Source organism: Doryrhamphus excisus, chromosome 8, assembly GCF_030265055.1.
Source record: "Doryrhamphus excisus isolate RoL2022-K1 chromosome 8, RoL_Dexc_1.0, whole genome shotgun sequence".
NCBI lineage: Eukaryota > Metazoa > Chordata > Actinopteri > Syngnathiformes > Syngnathidae > Doryrhamphus > Doryrhamphus excisus.
The window spans coordinates 9,175,618-9,193,041 of NC_080473.1; the positions used below are offsets into that span (position 1 = coordinate 9,175,618).

Consider the following 17,424-nt stretch of genomic DNA (forward strand, 5'->3'; position numbering starts at 1 on the left):
TGTGGGAGGAAACGGGAGTACCCGAAGAAAACCCATGCATGCACGAGGAGAACATGCAAACTCCACACAGAGATGGCCGAGGGTGGAATTGAACTCGGGTCTCCGAGCTGTGAGGTCTGCGCGCTAACCACTAGACCGCCATGCAGCCTGTCTGTATTCCACCAGTTGTATTCACACTGCAGTTTAAGGGGGACCTGATATGTTTTTTCCACTTTCTGAGCTATAAATGTAGTTAGAATGTTGTATTCTCGTGTTAAACGATAATGAAGTCTGAGCATATGGAAGTGAGCCTTGAAAGATGTTTTGGATAGCTCTGCATGCTCGCACACTGTGGGACACACTCGGTTTTTACAAGTGTCACAGGAGTTTGAACCTGACAGTTGCCCATTATCTTACTTGCTACTCTGACCAGGTTGAGAATCTGGGTTTTTGATTTGACGTTTAAATTCCCAAACCAGCTGGTGAAACCAAACCAAGTCAGAATCCAGCTGGCTTGGTCTACTTTCAGCCTTACTGTGTGAATGAGGCAACCTGCTTTGTCCTTCATCGTGTGCTCGTCGTGTATTAATCTATTTACTTCATCATTATTAAAGACGTGATTCAGAAGATCAGCCGGAAGGTGATTGATCACTGACAAGGATACCTGTGTCACAAACTGTACTACTGGAAGAAGACACAACAATATGTACATGTACTGTACAGGTGGTTGTTGTAAAGGCAAGCTCTTGTGTTAGATTTCATGTTGTTCGGACATAACGCTGTAGCATGATGAAAGTCTCAAAAGTACATTTTATATGTACTATGTTATGTTTTTAACAAAAACTCAATTGACCTTGCTGTTAACAATTTGCTGTGACTTATGTATTGCAACGCCAATCCACCAGATGGCGACACAGCATTTGTATTCATGCAACAAACTCCCAACGAAGAAGCCCCCCCCCCCCCCCCCCCCCCCCAGTGAGAAAAGACAAAATGGCTGATTGTAGCTGTGGAACGGCGTTATTGTGCTAATGTAAACATAGAGCAGGCTGGAGCCGGAGCGACTTCACCTGACGTTATCTTGCGTTGTCTCATCCTGCGAATGAGCGTGTACGTTGACACAAAACATACGTCATCTTTTATATTACCTTTGTTGTCATTGGGTTGCTTTGTAATTAGCCGTGCGAGCTAGCCGTAGATTAGCTTGTTACATTATCGCACTGGGCGTTAAGCAAACACTGTAGGCTGTATGTACCGTTTTCTATAACATTAGTTAATGACTCCTAATAATGTAGCCGAGTATATAGTCTGATAAGGTGTGTCAGTTTAGTACTGTTACGTGACAAAGACATTAGCCGACGCTAGAAAGACGTAGGCTAGTCCTCCGTTTAAGTTACAGGTCATGTCTTCTCTATAATGAAGAGTCTTGGCGTTACATATATGAGGTTGTATTTAACATTGCTATCTCTGCTGTTGAACTGGCAGTCTAAGTAACTTTGAAGGATGATGGCCCGGCGGTCTGAACGGCGTGGAATTCATCTGGACCAGTCCGAGCTGCTGTGTAAAAAAGGATGCGGCTTTTATGGCAACACAGCCTGGCAGGGTTTGTGTTCTAAATGCTGGCGGGAGGAGAACCAGAGAGATAGGCAGAAACAGATCCAAGATGACTGGGCTTTAGCTGAAAGGTTTGCCTCCATTCGCACCTTCAGTGTTTTGGGGGTTTTTTAACCGCTCACATTCATCCCTGTGCTTTATCTTGTCTTGTAAGGCTTCAGAGAGAGGAAGAGGAAGCATATGCAAGCAGACATCACAAGCCACAGTTGCAGCCCGCTGTCACACCTTTCAGCAAGTTTGAAGAACGCAAGACAAAGGAAAAGTCCAGCAAGGTCAACACAGTCACCAAGTTCTTCACTCCCTCCATTAAAACACCACCAAAGAAAGGTAGGCAATATACTATATCATTTCACAGCTGAACATGTCTCGTTATGAAATGGCATATTCAAATCATTTTGTGAGAATGAGATATTGTTGGGGCTTTGCTGGGGTCCATTGTTATTAGCCACGTTTACATGAGGAGTTTTTCTATTTCCGAATGACCTTTCCAAAAGCAATGGTCTACATAGAAAGGAATATTCCAATCGCGTGTCTACATGCGCCGCTATAATCAACCAGAATAGTCAATGGGGCATGCGCAGTAAAGCGTAAACACCAACATCACATGATACCGACTTCCTTGAGTTTTTCTTTCACTTGTTGGAATAACTCCGTATTGCCAGTTTTTCGTTTGTCCAGTCTTGAAATTTAGTTTGGATCAAAAACAAACTTTCCGCAGCAGTCCAGTGCTGATTGCTCTCCTCCATTTTTTAAAATCAAAGAACGTCTCGAGCTGCATGTTCCGTCATATCTCAGCATTTGCTGAAAGAACGCACCCGGGAACAGGAAAAGATAAAGTTCAATCTTGCTAATATTTTGTAATTAAGCTCGGCACATGTTTTATATAGATTTCCAATCCAATCCACTTTATTTATATAGCACATTTTATAAACAGAGTTTCCAAAGTGCTGCACAGACGAGTAAAAATAAAAAGTAATAATCCAAAACTAAAAGAGCATTTAAGAAATAAAATAATAAAATAGATATTAAAATATTAAAAACAAGAAACAAAGCAATAAAAGTATAAAAAATAGAACCAATTACAATAAAAACGAAGAACTAAAAGACACAGGACCATACGACTCACTCTGAGTTAAAAGCCAGAGAATAAAAGTGGGTTTTAAGACGAGACTTAAGGCTTTCGATATTGGGGGCCTTTTTTACTTGGGAGGGCAGAGAGTTCCATAGTTTGGGGCCGACCACAGAAAAGGCTCGGTCCCCCCTGGTCTTAAGTCTCGTCTTGGGCACCACAAGTTGGAGCTGGCCCTCGGACCTCAGTGACCGAGCTGGAGAGTAAACTTGGATGAGGTCCGAGATGTATTTCGGGGCCAGCCCATTCAACGCCTTAAAAACAAACAATAAAATCTTAAAATCAATCCTAAAACGAACAGGCAACCAATGTAGGGAGGCCAGAATTGGGGTGATGTGCTCCCCCTTTTTGGTTCCTGTTAAAAGCCGTGCCGCAGAGTTCTGGACTAACTGTAAGCGGGAGAGAGACTTTTGGCTAATTCCAGAGTAAAGTGCATTACAGTAGTCCAGACGTGATGAAATAAAAGCGTGCATGACTTGCTCAAAGTGTTGCAAAGATAAAAAATATTTAATTTTAGATAAAAGCCGAAGATGATAAAAACAGGATTTTATAACTGCATTAATTTGTTTGTTGAGTTTAAAATCACTGTCTATTATGACGCCAAGGCTGGTGGCTGAGGGACGAATGTTGTTTTGGAGGGGACCGAAGTCTATAGGGGGGCCTTTATAGTTGAGGAGGATAGCTTCGGTCTTCTCCTCGTTAAGCATTAAAAAGTTGTGAGCCAACCAGGCCTTGACATCCCTTAAGCACTCAAGAAGGGGTGTCAGGGGGGCATGATTATTTTTTGCGAGTGGCAAGTACAGCTGGCAGTCGTCCGCATACAAGTGATAGGAGATGCCATGCTTTTTAAGTACTGCGCCAAGTGGGACCAGGTAGAGGGCAAATAAAATGGGCCCAAGAATTGATCCTTGCGGAACTCCACAGTCAAGCGGAGCAGTGGAGGAGTAAGATCCCCCAAGTCCCACGGCAAGGCATCTCCCTGACAGGTACGACCTAAACCACTCAAGAGCAGACCCCCTGACACCCACACAGTTCTCCAGGCGAGATAAAAGAATGGTATGGTCCACTGTGTCAAAAGCAGCAGTCAGGTCTAAAAGCACTAAAATGGCTGAACCACCAGAGTCAGTTATTAAAAATAGGTCGTTAAAAACCTTTAAAAGTGCAGACTCAGTGCTATGAAAAGCCCTGTAACCTGACTGAAAAGTGTCTAAAATCCCATTCTCATCTAAAAAAGGTTGTATCTGTGCAAGAACACTTCTTTCTAAAATCTTTGAGATAAAAGGCAGTTTAGAGATTGGCCGATAATTTGATAAAATTAAAGGATCCAGACTAGTTTTTTTCAACAAAGGTTCAACAGTAGCCTTTTTACAGAAAGATGGCACGGTACCAGAGGCCAGGCTACTGTTGATGATGGTACACACAGAAGGACCCACGGTTGGCCACACCTCCCTAAAAAAGCGAGGTGGGACTGGGTCGATGGGGGAAGAAGAAGGCTTAAGACCCTTTACCATCTCCGTGATAAAAGCCAGTGACACCGGTTCAAACTGATAAAAACCTTTAGAGCACTGTGTCAATGTGGGCATATTAAAAGAGGGGGGTGATATATTACTTCGTACAGATGCAACCTTGTCCTTAAAAAACTGCATAAAGTTTTCACACGTTTCATATGATTGTTCAAGTATAGTGGATGGACTGGAATTTAAAACAGAGTCAATAGTTTTAAAAATAACACGTGGGTTGTTAATATTGTCTGATATCAAGTCTGAGAGGTATTTTGTTTTCTCAGTCTTCACCACATTCTGATAATGTCTCCAACTGTCCTTGAGAATTTGATAGGAGACCTGTAGACCGTCTTTCTTCCACCTGCGCTCTGCTTTTCGGCATTCACGCCGGGCTGCTCGAGTGACATCGTTGAGCCACTCTTCTTGTTTAGTTTTGGGGCGCATGACTTTCAGAGGGGCTAAACTGTCCAAGACAGTCGCACAGGTAGAAGTAAAGCAGTTCATCAGCTGCTCGGTGTCCAGTGCAGCGTCGGAGGTCATAAAAGCCTCAGACGCAGTGGAGAACAGAGTGGCAAAGGCCGAGGCCGCGTCAGGCTTGATAAAGCGACCAAAGCGAACAGGAGCAGGCAGGCTGGTGTTACATTGTGCGTCTAAGTCAAACCTAACCGGACTGTGGTCCGAGAAGACCGCATCACCTACAGAGACGTTATGAACAGTAAGACCATAAGACAAAACGAGGTCTAAAGTGTGTCCATGTATCTGTGTAGCTCCTGCTACACTTTGTGTCAAATTAAAAGCTTCCATCAATTCTAAAAAGTCTTTTGCCATAAGCGTAGAAGGGCAGCAGACATGAATATTAAAATCACCCACAATTAAAATTCTGTCATACTTTATCAGCATTGCAGCGACAAAGTCAGAAAAGTCCTGAATAAAATCCTTGTTGTGCTTGGGTGGTCTATAAATGACAGCGCAAAGCACCCGCTCATGTTGGTGCAGTTCGAAGCAGCTCACCTCAAATGAGCCGAAAGACGCCACTGACAGTGGCTTATGGCGCAAAGACGCTTTTAAAATAATAGCAATACCTCCTCCACGGCCAGTGGTTCTTGGCGTGTTGATGAAGGTACAATCAGGAGGCACCAGCTCAGAGAAGGCAGCGGACTCACCGGCATTAATCCAGGTCTCCGTGATGAATAATAAATCCAAACCGTACGATTTGAAGAGGTCCTGGAGGATAAACGTCTTGCTTGACACTGACCGCGCATTCACCAGTGCACATTTCGTTGGGCACCTAAGTGCCGCTGAAACTGCACGGTTTAGCGGCCGAAGGTTGCCGGGGCTGACGCCGGCAGCGGCCCAATGAGGACGGCGAATACGCAGTGCAGGGCATTCGTCGTGTTGCCCAACGATCGGCACCAGCCAGGCCCCAACGGAAGCGAGGAAACGCCGAGAGAGGAAGCGGCGAAAACAATCATTATAGTCGCTCGGAATATTATGTGGGGACCGTGCCACCTCGGGAGAGAATGCCAGCCAAGCTTTGAGTTTCACGAGTCTTCCACCCCGTGTCCCCCGGCGGCGTCTACGTTTCCTGGGAAGCGACGGCTCTGCCCGCAGCAGAAAGTTTGGCACATCGGACAGGTATGAGGGACGCGGTTTGTGTGACCCCCAATGTTCTTGTTTCACACATACTGCAACAATGTGCTGGATTTTAAGTAATTCTTGGCGGTTATACACCAGCAGAGAGTCTATGGTCCTTAGTATAATTAAAAAAACAAGAAAAGCCAAAGTGAGATGAGCGGGACGGCGAGCCAGACACACCGGCGCCATCTTGCCACGGCAGACTCCATCTGATTTGTATTTTTTTTTAATAAAACTGGACTTGTGAATGGCGTATAGAAGGGTTTAGATTCTGTTCCACAGATGGCGGTAATGCACACGAAAGCTGCTTGCCAACCGCCAATAAACAACAGAAGAAAAACACCACAAAGAAGAACGCACCCTGACGACTTTCCGATTGAACGGGTACAAGATACCTCAATCGGATTTGGGAAAGGAATATTCCACCCCCGTGAATCCGATTATATATTCATTCGGATTGGCACTTTTCTTTCGGAATGAGGTGTATACAAAGGTTACATTCTTTCCGTTTGAGCAAATAACCCGAATGGAATTGGAATATTTGGGTCCATGTATACGTGGCTACTTACAGTAAATATTGAACAAAGTCTGCCTCTGTCCTCCAGAGGCTGCCACCCCATCGGATGCTCAATCCAGCCCCAGTTCCAGCTCTACAGCCAACCGTCTCCCCTCTGTAGACACCGACCATGCGACAAGGGAGTTCATCGACTTCCTCAAGCCTCTGAAATACGGCCGACAAATCTTTAAACAGTGCCGGGCTTTCACGGAGGGCATGGCCTATAAGCGGGTGAGCTCCAGTGCCCTTTGACGTGCTGAATGTCACGTGACTCCAGTGTAGTTTTATGTAAATAAAACAATTCTAAATGCATTTAAATGATGAATGAAATGGATGAAAGAACGCTTGAGTTACTTTTACTCCTCACTAGATTTCGACCGATATTCTTTTTTTTGAGCCGATACCGATTTTTACCCTTAGCCGATGGCCGATTTTGCTTGTGCCGATATTTGTGGCCGATACTGCTTTTGCACCCTCAATTTACATGAAAAAATGACAATGATAAATATTACAGGTCTCAAGTTTAAACAAATATTTATTGAAATGTAAACACAGTAGGATTCAGCTTTCTTAAACACACATTTAAACGGCATTATCAACTTTAAAAGGAATAAATATTCAACATTTGTCGTATTTTAAGTTTTATCTCGCATTAATGTGATGACTGCTCCTCCGCAGTGAGACGCACCCCCCCCTTTGTTGGGATTTATCACTGTTGCGGTGTAGGAGGGGTACCGCCGGTCTTCAGGCAACACAAAGCTGCCCGGCGCATGCCTGTCTGTAAATCATTCGGCGGAAAAATACATCGGCGAATTCACGCATGTATCGGCCGATAACGATTCAAGTTAAGAACCCAAATATTGGCCCGCGATGTATCGGTCGATCCTTAATATGCTTGGGTGAGGGCGAACAGGCTCATGCTAAATCTGTTTGTGGTGGGCTGCCATATATGAAGGTACGGGAAACACTGGACTCTGGGATGAACTGATGTGAGCTGTTTATCCGTCGAGATGGTCTCATACATATGTAAGGATTCACAGAACCACATTCCTACCCTTTATTTAAGGACATGGGTGCTGACGACATGTCCGAATGTGTTCAGGACTTCTACCAGAATCTCTCGGAACGACTTCAGAGTCAGTTCAAAAGTAAGATGATTCTTTTTTACGCAGTTTAGAATCTTCTTATATGCGGTTCTCATGCTGATGTTTGTACTCCGAGGTTCCCCTGAGCATATAGAGGGCATCATGGATGAAGTGGAGAGGTACATGATGACGCGTCTTTACAAGGAGGTTTTCTGTCCCGAAACCTCAGACGATGAGAAGAAAGACCTTGCCATTCAGAAGAGAATCAGGTTAGTACAGTACAATACTAAACGGAAGGATATAGTTTTTTTTTAAAATATTGTTTCATTTCTAGAGCTTTGCACTGGGTCACCATTGAGATGCTTTGCGTTCCCGTCGACGAGGAAGTCCCTGAAGTGTCCGACAGCGTGGTTAAAGCCATCACAGGTAGAAGCTCACACCCACGCAGAGGTTTGGATGGCACTTGTTTTAGCCTGAAAATATTACTGTGTGTCCACCTCCTCCAGATGTGATCGAGATCGATTCCAGACGAGTTCCCAAGGACAAGCTGGCGTGCATCACACGTTGCAGCAAGCACATCTTCAACGCCATCCGCATCAGCAAGAAGGAGGCGGCATCGGCAGACGACTTTCTGCCCACGGTTATCTACATTGTGCTGAAAGCAAATCCACCTCGACTTCAGTCCAACATCCAGTACATCACTCGCTTCTGCAACCCCAGCCGGCTCATGACTGGAGAAGATGGCTACTACTTCACTAATCTGGTAAGGACCTCGGACAATTAGAATTATGTAGCTATGACTTGAGAAGTTAGCTTTTCTGACAGCTAACCGGGAGTAGTTTTAGGTCAGGGGTGTCAAACTCAATTTACCTGGGGGCCACTGGAGCTAGGGTCTGGGCAAGGCTGGGCCGCATCAGGTTTTCCAAAAAAAAAAAACGCATTTATTAAAAACAGAAAAATATACAAACTTTTTCAGTGCTTTGGTTCCGATTTTCTACAATAAAAGCTCTGATAAAACATTCCACTGTTCTCAAATATCTTAATTTTTATTTTTCAAAATAAGATGAAAAATAAATAGATTATCAAGAATAAAGAAAATCAATCTATCAGTAGTAAAGAAATATAATAATAATAATAAAACGGCAAATAATATAAACTTAAGAAACCACATATAGTTGGTGGGTAGACAAATTATTTTTTCCAGATTAAAATTAACAAAGCCTTATTAGAGCCCTGTAGACATGACAAAACACGACTATAGTCACATTTATACTCTTTATTTACAACATATTGCGCAACTGCAGGGTCTTGAGACACATGCTAACTCGCAAACCAGAGAGCTAGCGACCTAAACGGTAGTCTTCAAGTTATTTCCTTTAAACTTAAATAGCCAAAAACATACCACTTCCACACGGATAGGGAGGATAACTATTAACAGTTATTTAACCTTTAACATGAACATTAATCAAACGTAATACTTTTTTCTGGGTACATGATACCATACAGCATCCATATCAAACTTGCGCGGGCCGCACTAACATTAAACTTTCATATCAAGGCGGGGGCCTCAAACTAGTGTCGGGCCGCATGTTTGAGACCCCTGTGTTAGGTGGAGGTGGCCTCACGATCTGCTGTATTCCATGTATGCATGTTCTCCCCTCAGTGCTGTGCCGTGGCCTTCATCGAGAAGCTGGATGGAAAGTCTCTCAACATGACCTCAGAGGAGTTTGACCTGTACATGTCTGGCCAGGCTTCCCCAAACTACCCTCCAGCCGAGGGGCAGTCGTCTCGCTCCCTGGGCAGTCAGGCGCTCAGCCAGGTCCACAAGCGTCTGGACCTTCTGACGGGGCTCGGTGAACGGCAGGAACGCGTCATAGAGAGAGCTCGCCAGATGGAGAACGACCTCATCGACTGGACGGATGAAGTGGAGCAGAAGGTGCAAAGCGTTCTGGACAGTTTGGAGACACCGGAAGCTCCTACCACGACCACTGACAGCAGCTCAGCTACAGGCGCGCCGGCGGCCTCCTCAGCCATTGACTCCGATAACGTTGAGAACGAGCACCTGCCGCCGCCGCTGCAGCCGCAAGTGTTTGCCGGTTGACGCTGGACCCACATGCATTAGGTCACCACCTCGACTTGCATGTGAAACATCCCAGTGCCCCTCATCTCCTCATCAGTCCTGGATACTTCAGAATTCATCCTCTTTCTACAGCGCTCATTCTTTCCAGTGTCCCTTCAGACTATATCATCAGTTCACAAAAACAAACCTAAAAGACCCTTAACCGTGCTTCATCTACTTGGTGCTTTAACTACTGAGAAAGTGACTCATTTTCATACGTGCATGAGTTGATGCACGGACATATTGTATATTTAGGTTACATTCACATGGAAACATCCAAAGCTCCTGCCAAGAAGAGGTACTCGTACACACCGATGGGCTGGTATTTTTCTACATAATGGCAGGAGATGCTTATGATACCTCGAACATTTAACATACTTTGGTTGCTGGACATACACACCATGCATCCTGTAGCCATTCGAACAGTTTAAAGAGCATGGGGGAAAAACAGGAAAGAGAAAAATCGAGCCTCTTTCCTGCTGAGCACCTGATATACTAAAAACAAACTTAGTGCAGCACAAACATTTAGTATGAAATCTTTTAAAGCACTTTCTATGATTTTAACCATTTGGATGATACAGTATGATATATGAAGGATAGCACATACAATATTCACTTTTTCTGTTTCTCTAGATTTTAATCATTTTCTTATTCTGCAGCTATAGACGTGGTATGTATGTTTGTTTTGTTTCCTAAAAAAGACATAAACCCTTGAGGCCCCTTTTTAAAAATACTGTAATTTACGGTGTAGAAACAAATGTTTTTTGTGTTTTTCTTCCTTAAAAGCTTTTAAATCATTGCGGCCCCTTTTAAAATACAGTAATATACGGTGTATTAAGCCTCTGCTTTTTTCTTCAACTTTAAAACCTGCAGCTTAGACAGCAGTGCGGCTAATTTATGACTAATCTTGTAACGTATGTTTTTTGTGTTTTTTTTCCTTAAAAGCTTTTAAATCATTGAGGCCCCTTTTAAAATACAGTAATATATGGTGTATTAAGCCGCTGCTTTTTTCTTCAACTTTAAAACCTGCAGCTTAGACAGCAGTGCGGCTAATTTATGACTAATCTTGTGACATCTCGCATACTTCAGAACTACTACTTGTCATTTAAATAATGTGCCGCTAGTGAGTCAGTAAAACAGTAAACTGTAGCTTTTTCTTTGGCAGTAGCCAATCACCAGCTGTAAGCTTGTCAACCCATTGGAAAGCGCAGGGTGATATTACTCAATATAAACAGTCTGTTTCACTTTCATCTTTGATAAAAGGCTAAAATCATCACACAGCAATTTAACACTCAAAAGGTAGCTAAGAAATATAGACAGGTACCAAGTTTAAAATAAAAAAGGCAGCTATTTTGCTTCCCATAGTGCATTATTCCTAGCAGAGCAACTCATTGAACAATGGCTGTCATGGCACGGCTGCCGGGCCACCAGAAGGAGATCATTAGCTTTAGCTAATGACGACCTGCAATTTTTGATGGGTTGATAAGCTCATCGTGAGTTTTCTCATAGCTCATAATTGACTTGCAGTGCATCTTATATACAGTATGTAGACATGTTTTAGCCTCGACAAGGTCAAAGATCGATAACATTGATGAGAGATTATCTTTTGGTGTCAAAACAATCCTTAAAAATCCATAAAAGTATGCATCCAATCGGAGCGTGTAAGGCTTTTTCTCGATCAGGTCAAGTTTCATACAATCAGCCTTATTAGGGTATATCTGACCCATATGTTGAAAAGATATCAGAGGTACACTTGTGGTCCCCCAAGGTGCCTCAAGGGTTGAATGCAAACGTCCTAGCTTGAGTTATTTGTTAAATCCATGCATCTGGTATACGCACACTGCCACACCTGCACAATCTAACACCATCCAATCCAAGGGTTGTATGCCTGTACAAAGATAATGATGCTCAGTATTGAAGTACAATTTTGATGCATCCCTTGTAGTGGATATCATTAGATCAGGGTCAGTGAGTGTACTAAAACATTCTTTTTGCAACCTTATAGGTTTGGTACTGTATCATATAGATATATATATATATAGGAGACAATAAGTCAGTACTGCCCTTTATTTAAATGTAACTTATTGGGGCAGAGTTGGTTTATTTGCATCTGTGGGTATGTGACGTAAGGGATCTGTGGGTAAGTGGAGAGAAGGACGCCCGCAGTGTCGACACTTCTTATAGTCATCTTGTACTTTCACTGAAATACCCATGATTGTGCAAGAATAAGAGAGTAGAATAGAGTTTTTCTTTTACAGTAATATGCAGGAGTTTGTCTATTTTTGATTTTTTTTATTAGGTAGATCTGGTGAGTTGTGTAAATTAATGAAATGAAACCATTTGACTTTGTAAAAGTGTTTCCTTTTTTATGTAGGCAACGATCAGACTCCTCTTCAGTGGTGCATGTAAAAATATTACATAGAATTGCAATATTTAAACTTTAAAGTGTTTCCAACACTTTTAATTAGTATCATTTAACTTCTTTTCATGGTATTATTTCATCATTTAATTCTAACTTTCACTTTTCTTCCTCGGGAGATGGAAAGTGTGGCATTTGTTGTCAAATAAATACTTTATTATTATTATTATTAATATTTTGCTTGGCAAGTAACACCAGTTTTTGCTCCCGCCTTACAGCACAAAGCTTGAACTCGCTGGTAATTGGCTTGTATATGAACAAAAACAAAAACATTTTCATTAAATTTCAGCTAATTTGTAGTTAATACAGTTCAATTTATAATTAATTTGTAATTATAACAATTATTTTTAGTATTAGTTGAAAAATATTCTACCACTAGATGGAGTCTGTATTCATTCATTTTCTACCGCTTATCCTCACCAGGGTCGTGGGGGGTGCTGGAGCCTATCCCAGCTGTCTTCGGGCGAGAGGCGGGGTACACCCTGGACTGGTGGCCAGCCAATCACAGGGCACATATAGACAAACAACCATTCACACTCACATTCATACCTATGGACAATTTGGAGTCGCCAATTAACCTAGCATGTTTTTGGAATGTGGGAGGAAACCGGAGTACTCAGAGAAAACCCACGCGTGCACGGGGAGAACATGCAAGCCGAGGGTGGAATTGAACTTGGGTCTCCTAGTTGTGAGGTCTGCGCGCTAACCACTAGACCACCGTGCAGTCGAGTCTGTATTCCACCAGTAGTATTCACACTGCAGTTTAAGGGGCACCTGTTATGCTTTTTCCACTTTCTGAGCTATAAATGTATAAACGATAATGAAGTCTGCGCATATGGAAGTGAGCCTTGAAAGAAATTTTGGATAGCTCTGCATGCTCGCACACTGTGGGACACACTCAGGAAGTCTTGGGTGTGTGACCAATCACAGCAGAGTGGGCGTGCCGTGGGTGGAATAACTAAAACAGACCGTTTGGCTGCTGGGAAGCAGGAAATCCATGGAAACACTGCAAAATGAGGTGCAGAATCTGGACGATCTAGAAAGCTTTCTGTGCAGGTTATTGTACTGTACATTGTTGCTCTATGGGAGTCCACAACTCAACACAAAGGGCTGCAAATGAGCATAATAAGTCCTTTTTAAAAAAAATACTGTATGTCAAATAAATGTGAAATGAAACAAGAAAGAGGTTACGGAGTGAGAAAAGAGGATTTCCTGTGGTGTGTGTTAAGAAGTATTTTCACTTCCCTTCTTTTCAGGAATAAAAGATGTTTCCCATCAAGTCTCACCAGTATGACAAAGAAAAGCCACAATGATCTCCTTTCTTGGTGAGTTTGCTGTGTCTTACACTACAGGTTGTACTGTGTTATTTATGTTACTGACTCCTGAAATGTGTTTTTCTATTCCAGTTCTAGCAGTGCTTATATCCCTCGTGGGTATGTATCACTTATTCTATTCTTAATATACGGTTTGAACATCATGAGTTAACTATTTTGTGTGCGTAGCTCCTTCTTTTAGCTCTCCCAGTGCACTACTGGAGGTGATATCAGGACATTCCAGGGTCTTCACCAGCGAACGTGTCCAGCTCAGATGCAGCATCGTGGACGGCCACAAGTCCACTTGGAATTACTTATGGTTCAAGGACTCCAAGCTGTTACCGCAAAATAGTAATACGTTGACGCTGAAAGGCAACATCGATGACAGCGGAGCACTTCAATGCCAAGGAGTCAGGGACACCGCAGTGGGAAACATATATAGCAACAAAAGCCTGCCTGTCGACATCAATGTGGACGGTAAGGATGAATGATTGTAAATCAGAGTCTTTTTAGGCTGCTGCTCGAGTGCTGACCAGAACTAGCAGAACTCAAACGGAAAGTTGTCAGACTGCGTTCTTCTTTGTGGTGTTTTTCTTCTTCTGTTGTTTATTGGCGGTTGGCAAGCAGCTTTCGTGTGCATTACCGCCATCTGTGGAACAGAATCTAAACCCTTCTATACGCCATTCACAAGTCCAGTTTTATTAAAAAAGAAAATACATATCTATATAAAACATGTGCGGGGCTTAATTATAAAATATTAGCAAGATTGAAATGTATCTTTTCCTGTTCCCGGGTGCGTTCTTTCAGCAAATGCTGAGATATGACGTAAAACGCAGCTCAAGACGTTCTTCGATTTAAAAAAATGGAGACGAGCAATCGGCACTGGACTGCTGCAGAAAGTTTGTTTTTGATTCAAACTAAATTTCAAGACTGGAAGAACGAAAAACTGGCAATACGGAGTTATTCCAACAATGAAAGATAAACTCCAGGAAGTCGGTATCACGTGATGTTGGTGTTTACGCTTTACTGCGCATGCCCCATTGACTATTCTGGTTGATTATAGCGGCGCATGTAGACAAGAGATTTGAATATTCCTTTCCATGTATACCATTGTTTTCGGAGAGATCATTCGGAAAGAGAAAAACTCCTCATGTAAACGTGGCTAATGACAGCAGCACTCATGCAGCCCCCAGGCCATGACGCAACCACCAATTTGCTTGACTGTAGGCATAACGACTGTGTATAGAGTCCTTTTTAGTGGATAAATAATCTGCTATAGAAGCTTCTCAATGACCACTTCAAAGTGTATCCCAAATTTGATTTCTATAGCATTGTCATTGACCTTGACCTTGACCTTTCTCCAGGAGGTTGGGCCATTCTAGAAGGCCCACTGCGTCCCACCCTGGTCGGGGAGGCCTTAAACATGACATGTCGCGTCCGGGGCCGCCCCCGAATTCATGAGGTGACTTTATACAAAGATGGTGTGGAGGTCATGACACAAAATGACAACAGCCCACATTTGTACCTGCCCCACTTAAAACTGGAGGACCAAGGACTGTACTCCTGCAGGGCGTCTTGGGATGTCAACCGACAAACAAGTTCTGGGATATCAGCCGACATTCAAGTCCAGGTTTTAGGTGAGTTTATGTGCACCTTTTGACTGCAATAGGTACGTCATACTGATCATTTCTTCCCTGATGCTTTATTTCAGAGCTTCTGACGCAACCGGTTTTGGAGGTAGTTGCAGGTGATAACTTACTTCGGGTGGATCTCATAAAGCTCATCTGCAGTCTGCAGTACAACGCCCGTGCACCGGCGCCTCCTATTCACTACTACTTCTATAAGGATAAGCGCCAAATGGGGACGGCCACCTCTGAAAACTTTACCCTGGTCAAACGGACCCCTGGTCTGTACAGCTGCAAGGCTAAGGTGCCGAATTTGGGTCTCTCCAAGTGGAGTGAAGGGGAAACATTTGAAGAGTGACAAGGGCATAAAGATAAATATGAGTATTGGTAGCGTTTTAGGGTGTACTCGCAATGGTGTACTCGCATCTGTGCGCTAATGGCCTGCACTCGTGCTGCTCCACAGCATTCACTTTATGATACAACGCTGTATTACTGCAACTTTGTCATTCTATTTACGTCTATTGTGCAGATTGGTGGTTATCAATAATAAATTATTGAATTACTATTGCAAGCTGCTTGCATGCTCTTTCCTGTTACTTCAATTGTAAGATTCACTACACGGAATGGTAATGGTTTTATTTCATTTGAACATGCATCAGATTACAATTGAATGCATCACATAATCAGTTCACAGTTCCACACGTCCAAAAGGAGTAGGAAGAAGCAAAGCTTATTAAATCCTACCCCTCCATCTGGTACTTTTACAATCAGTAACTGTTACATTTGTTCACTTCCTGCTTTCCTAATATAGTTTAAGGTTTTTTTTTAATTTTATTTTTGTCACATACCGAAGTGCGAGGTGATATGACATACAATGACATAATGGGTACCATAGTAAGTGTCAATATAGTAGTGATATATATGTATAGCACATCATGACTGGTTCAAGACTCTTCATCCTTGTATTTAGCAAACATCAACTGCTTGTATTGTTTCTTGAATTGGCTCATCGTTGTGCATTGCTTGAGTTCCTTACTCAATCCATTCCATAGTTTGATTCCACATACTGAAATGCTATGGCTTTTTAACGTAGTCCTAGCATATAAGTGTTTCAAATTTATTTTTCCTCCCTGAGATCATATTTCTCCTCTCTTGTAGAGAAGTATTGGATGACATTTTTAGATAATTGGTTATTTTTAGCCTTATGCATTATTTTAGCTGTTTGAAGATGAACTATATCAGCAAGATTAAGTATTTGTGATTTTAGAAATATGGAGTTAGTATGTTCTCTGTAGGTGGCATTATGAATTATCCTTACTACTCTTTTTTGCAGTACATTTAGCGAGTGAAGATTGCTTTTATAGTTATTACCCCATATTTCCACACAATAAGTAAGATATGGTAGAACCAGAGAGCAATAAAGAGTGTGGAGTGATTTCTGATTGAGAACAAATTTTGCTTTGTTCAATATTGAAATATTTCTTGCCACCTTATGTTGTATATTTGTAATATGAGGTTTCCAGTTCATATTTTTCATCTATTGTGATCCCCAGAATTTATTTTCCTTCACCCTTTCAATGCCTACACCGTCTATTTGTATTTGCTGGTGCGTATCCTTTCTGCTGTTACCAAACAGCGTATCAAAAGCGTATCAAAATCACCTTTCACTGAATTAATTACGATATTTTCTCAAATAGTAACCTCCACATGTTCATTACTTAAAGCAGGGATGGGCAAATATTTTGACTTGTGGGGCGCATTGTGTTAACTGTTAATTAACTCAATGCTGTTAATTGTAATTTTTTGTTTCGTAACAGTTTTGTTTCGTTTTTTTTTTTTTTACTAAATAAGACATCCGACTTGCAAGTCTTGTTGCCAGTTTGTATGTTAAAAGTTGAAATACTTAGAAAGCAACTGGTGGGCCGGATTGAAATGCTTGGTGGGCCGCATGTGGTCCCCGGGCCGTAGTTTGCTCACCCCTACCTTAAAGGGATAGTTCTGATTTTTTTTTTTACATGAGGTTGTATGACACCCCCATAAGCAGTGACGTCATTCAACAGCGACCCACTCCCAATTTAGCGTCCTAAACCGAGTTCGGTGCTGAAGAAAGTAGTTCCAGCTAGTTGCTGGGGGTAGACGTCACAAATCGCTTGGAGTTATTTTCTCTGCCGTCGTATCACTTCGCGCTCCCGCCTGTCGATTGTTGTGTGGGAATGAGGCAGTGTTGAGATGCGCGGATCGCGATATTTGTTTAAAAATACCTATAAAACGTACCTATAATAATCTGGACTGTGACAAGAAGACTGAAGACTGAATTGTCGCCGTATAAATTCCATGGTTTTCCTGTCACGGACATTGCAATGAGACAACTTTGGCTGCTTGCCATTGGCCAATGTGGGAACCAGAACCTGACGTGGCTACGGTGAAACACCTTCGTGTGTGCAGTAC

General features: G+C 42.5%; 2 protein-coding genes across 3 annotated transcripts; both read left to right on the plus strand.

Annotated features, from left to right (window-relative positions):
• Positions 1 to 956: 956 nt before the first annotated feature.
• rabgef1l (RAB guanine nucleotide exchange factor (GEF) 1, like) lies at positions 957 to 12,024 on the plus strand. Of its 2 annotated transcripts, XM_058080218.1 has the most exons (9): positions 957 to 1,089; positions 1,465 to 1,664; positions 1,748 to 1,920; positions 6,465 to 6,646; positions 7,482 to 7,563; positions 7,637 to 7,769; positions 7,835 to 7,926; positions 8,007 to 8,263; positions 9,164 to 12,024. In XM_058080218.1, the coding sequence occupies exons 2-9, from the start codon at positions 1,483 to 1,485 to the stop codon at positions 9,599 to 9,601; spliced, it is 1,539 nt and encodes a 512-aa protein (XP_057936201.1). In that variant the 5' UTR covers positions 957 to 1,089; positions 1,465 to 1,482; the 3' UTR covers positions 9,602 to 12,024. The 2 variants fall into 2 exon arrangements, with proteins under 2 accessions (XP_057936201.1, XP_057936202.1); XM_058080219.1 differs by lacking the exons at positions 957 to 1,089; positions 6,465 to 6,646 and having other exon boundaries at positions 1,516 to 1,664.
• A 318-nt stretch (positions 12,025 to 12,342) lies between these two features.
• On the plus strand, positions 12,343 to 15,600 carry LOC131134691 (low affinity immunoglobulin gamma Fc region receptor III-A-like). The gene is made up of 5 exons (XM_058080220.1): positions 12,343 to 13,363; positions 13,445 to 13,471; positions 13,541 to 13,828; positions 14,716 to 14,988; positions 15,063 to 15,600. Exons 1-5 carry the CDS (start codon positions 13,348 to 13,350, stop codon positions 15,332 to 15,334), a joined length of 876 nt encoding a protein of 291 aa, XP_057936203.1. The 5' UTR covers positions 12,343 to 13,347; the 3' UTR covers positions 15,335 to 15,600.
• The last annotated feature ends 1,824 nt before the right edge of the window (positions 15,601 to 17,424 follow it).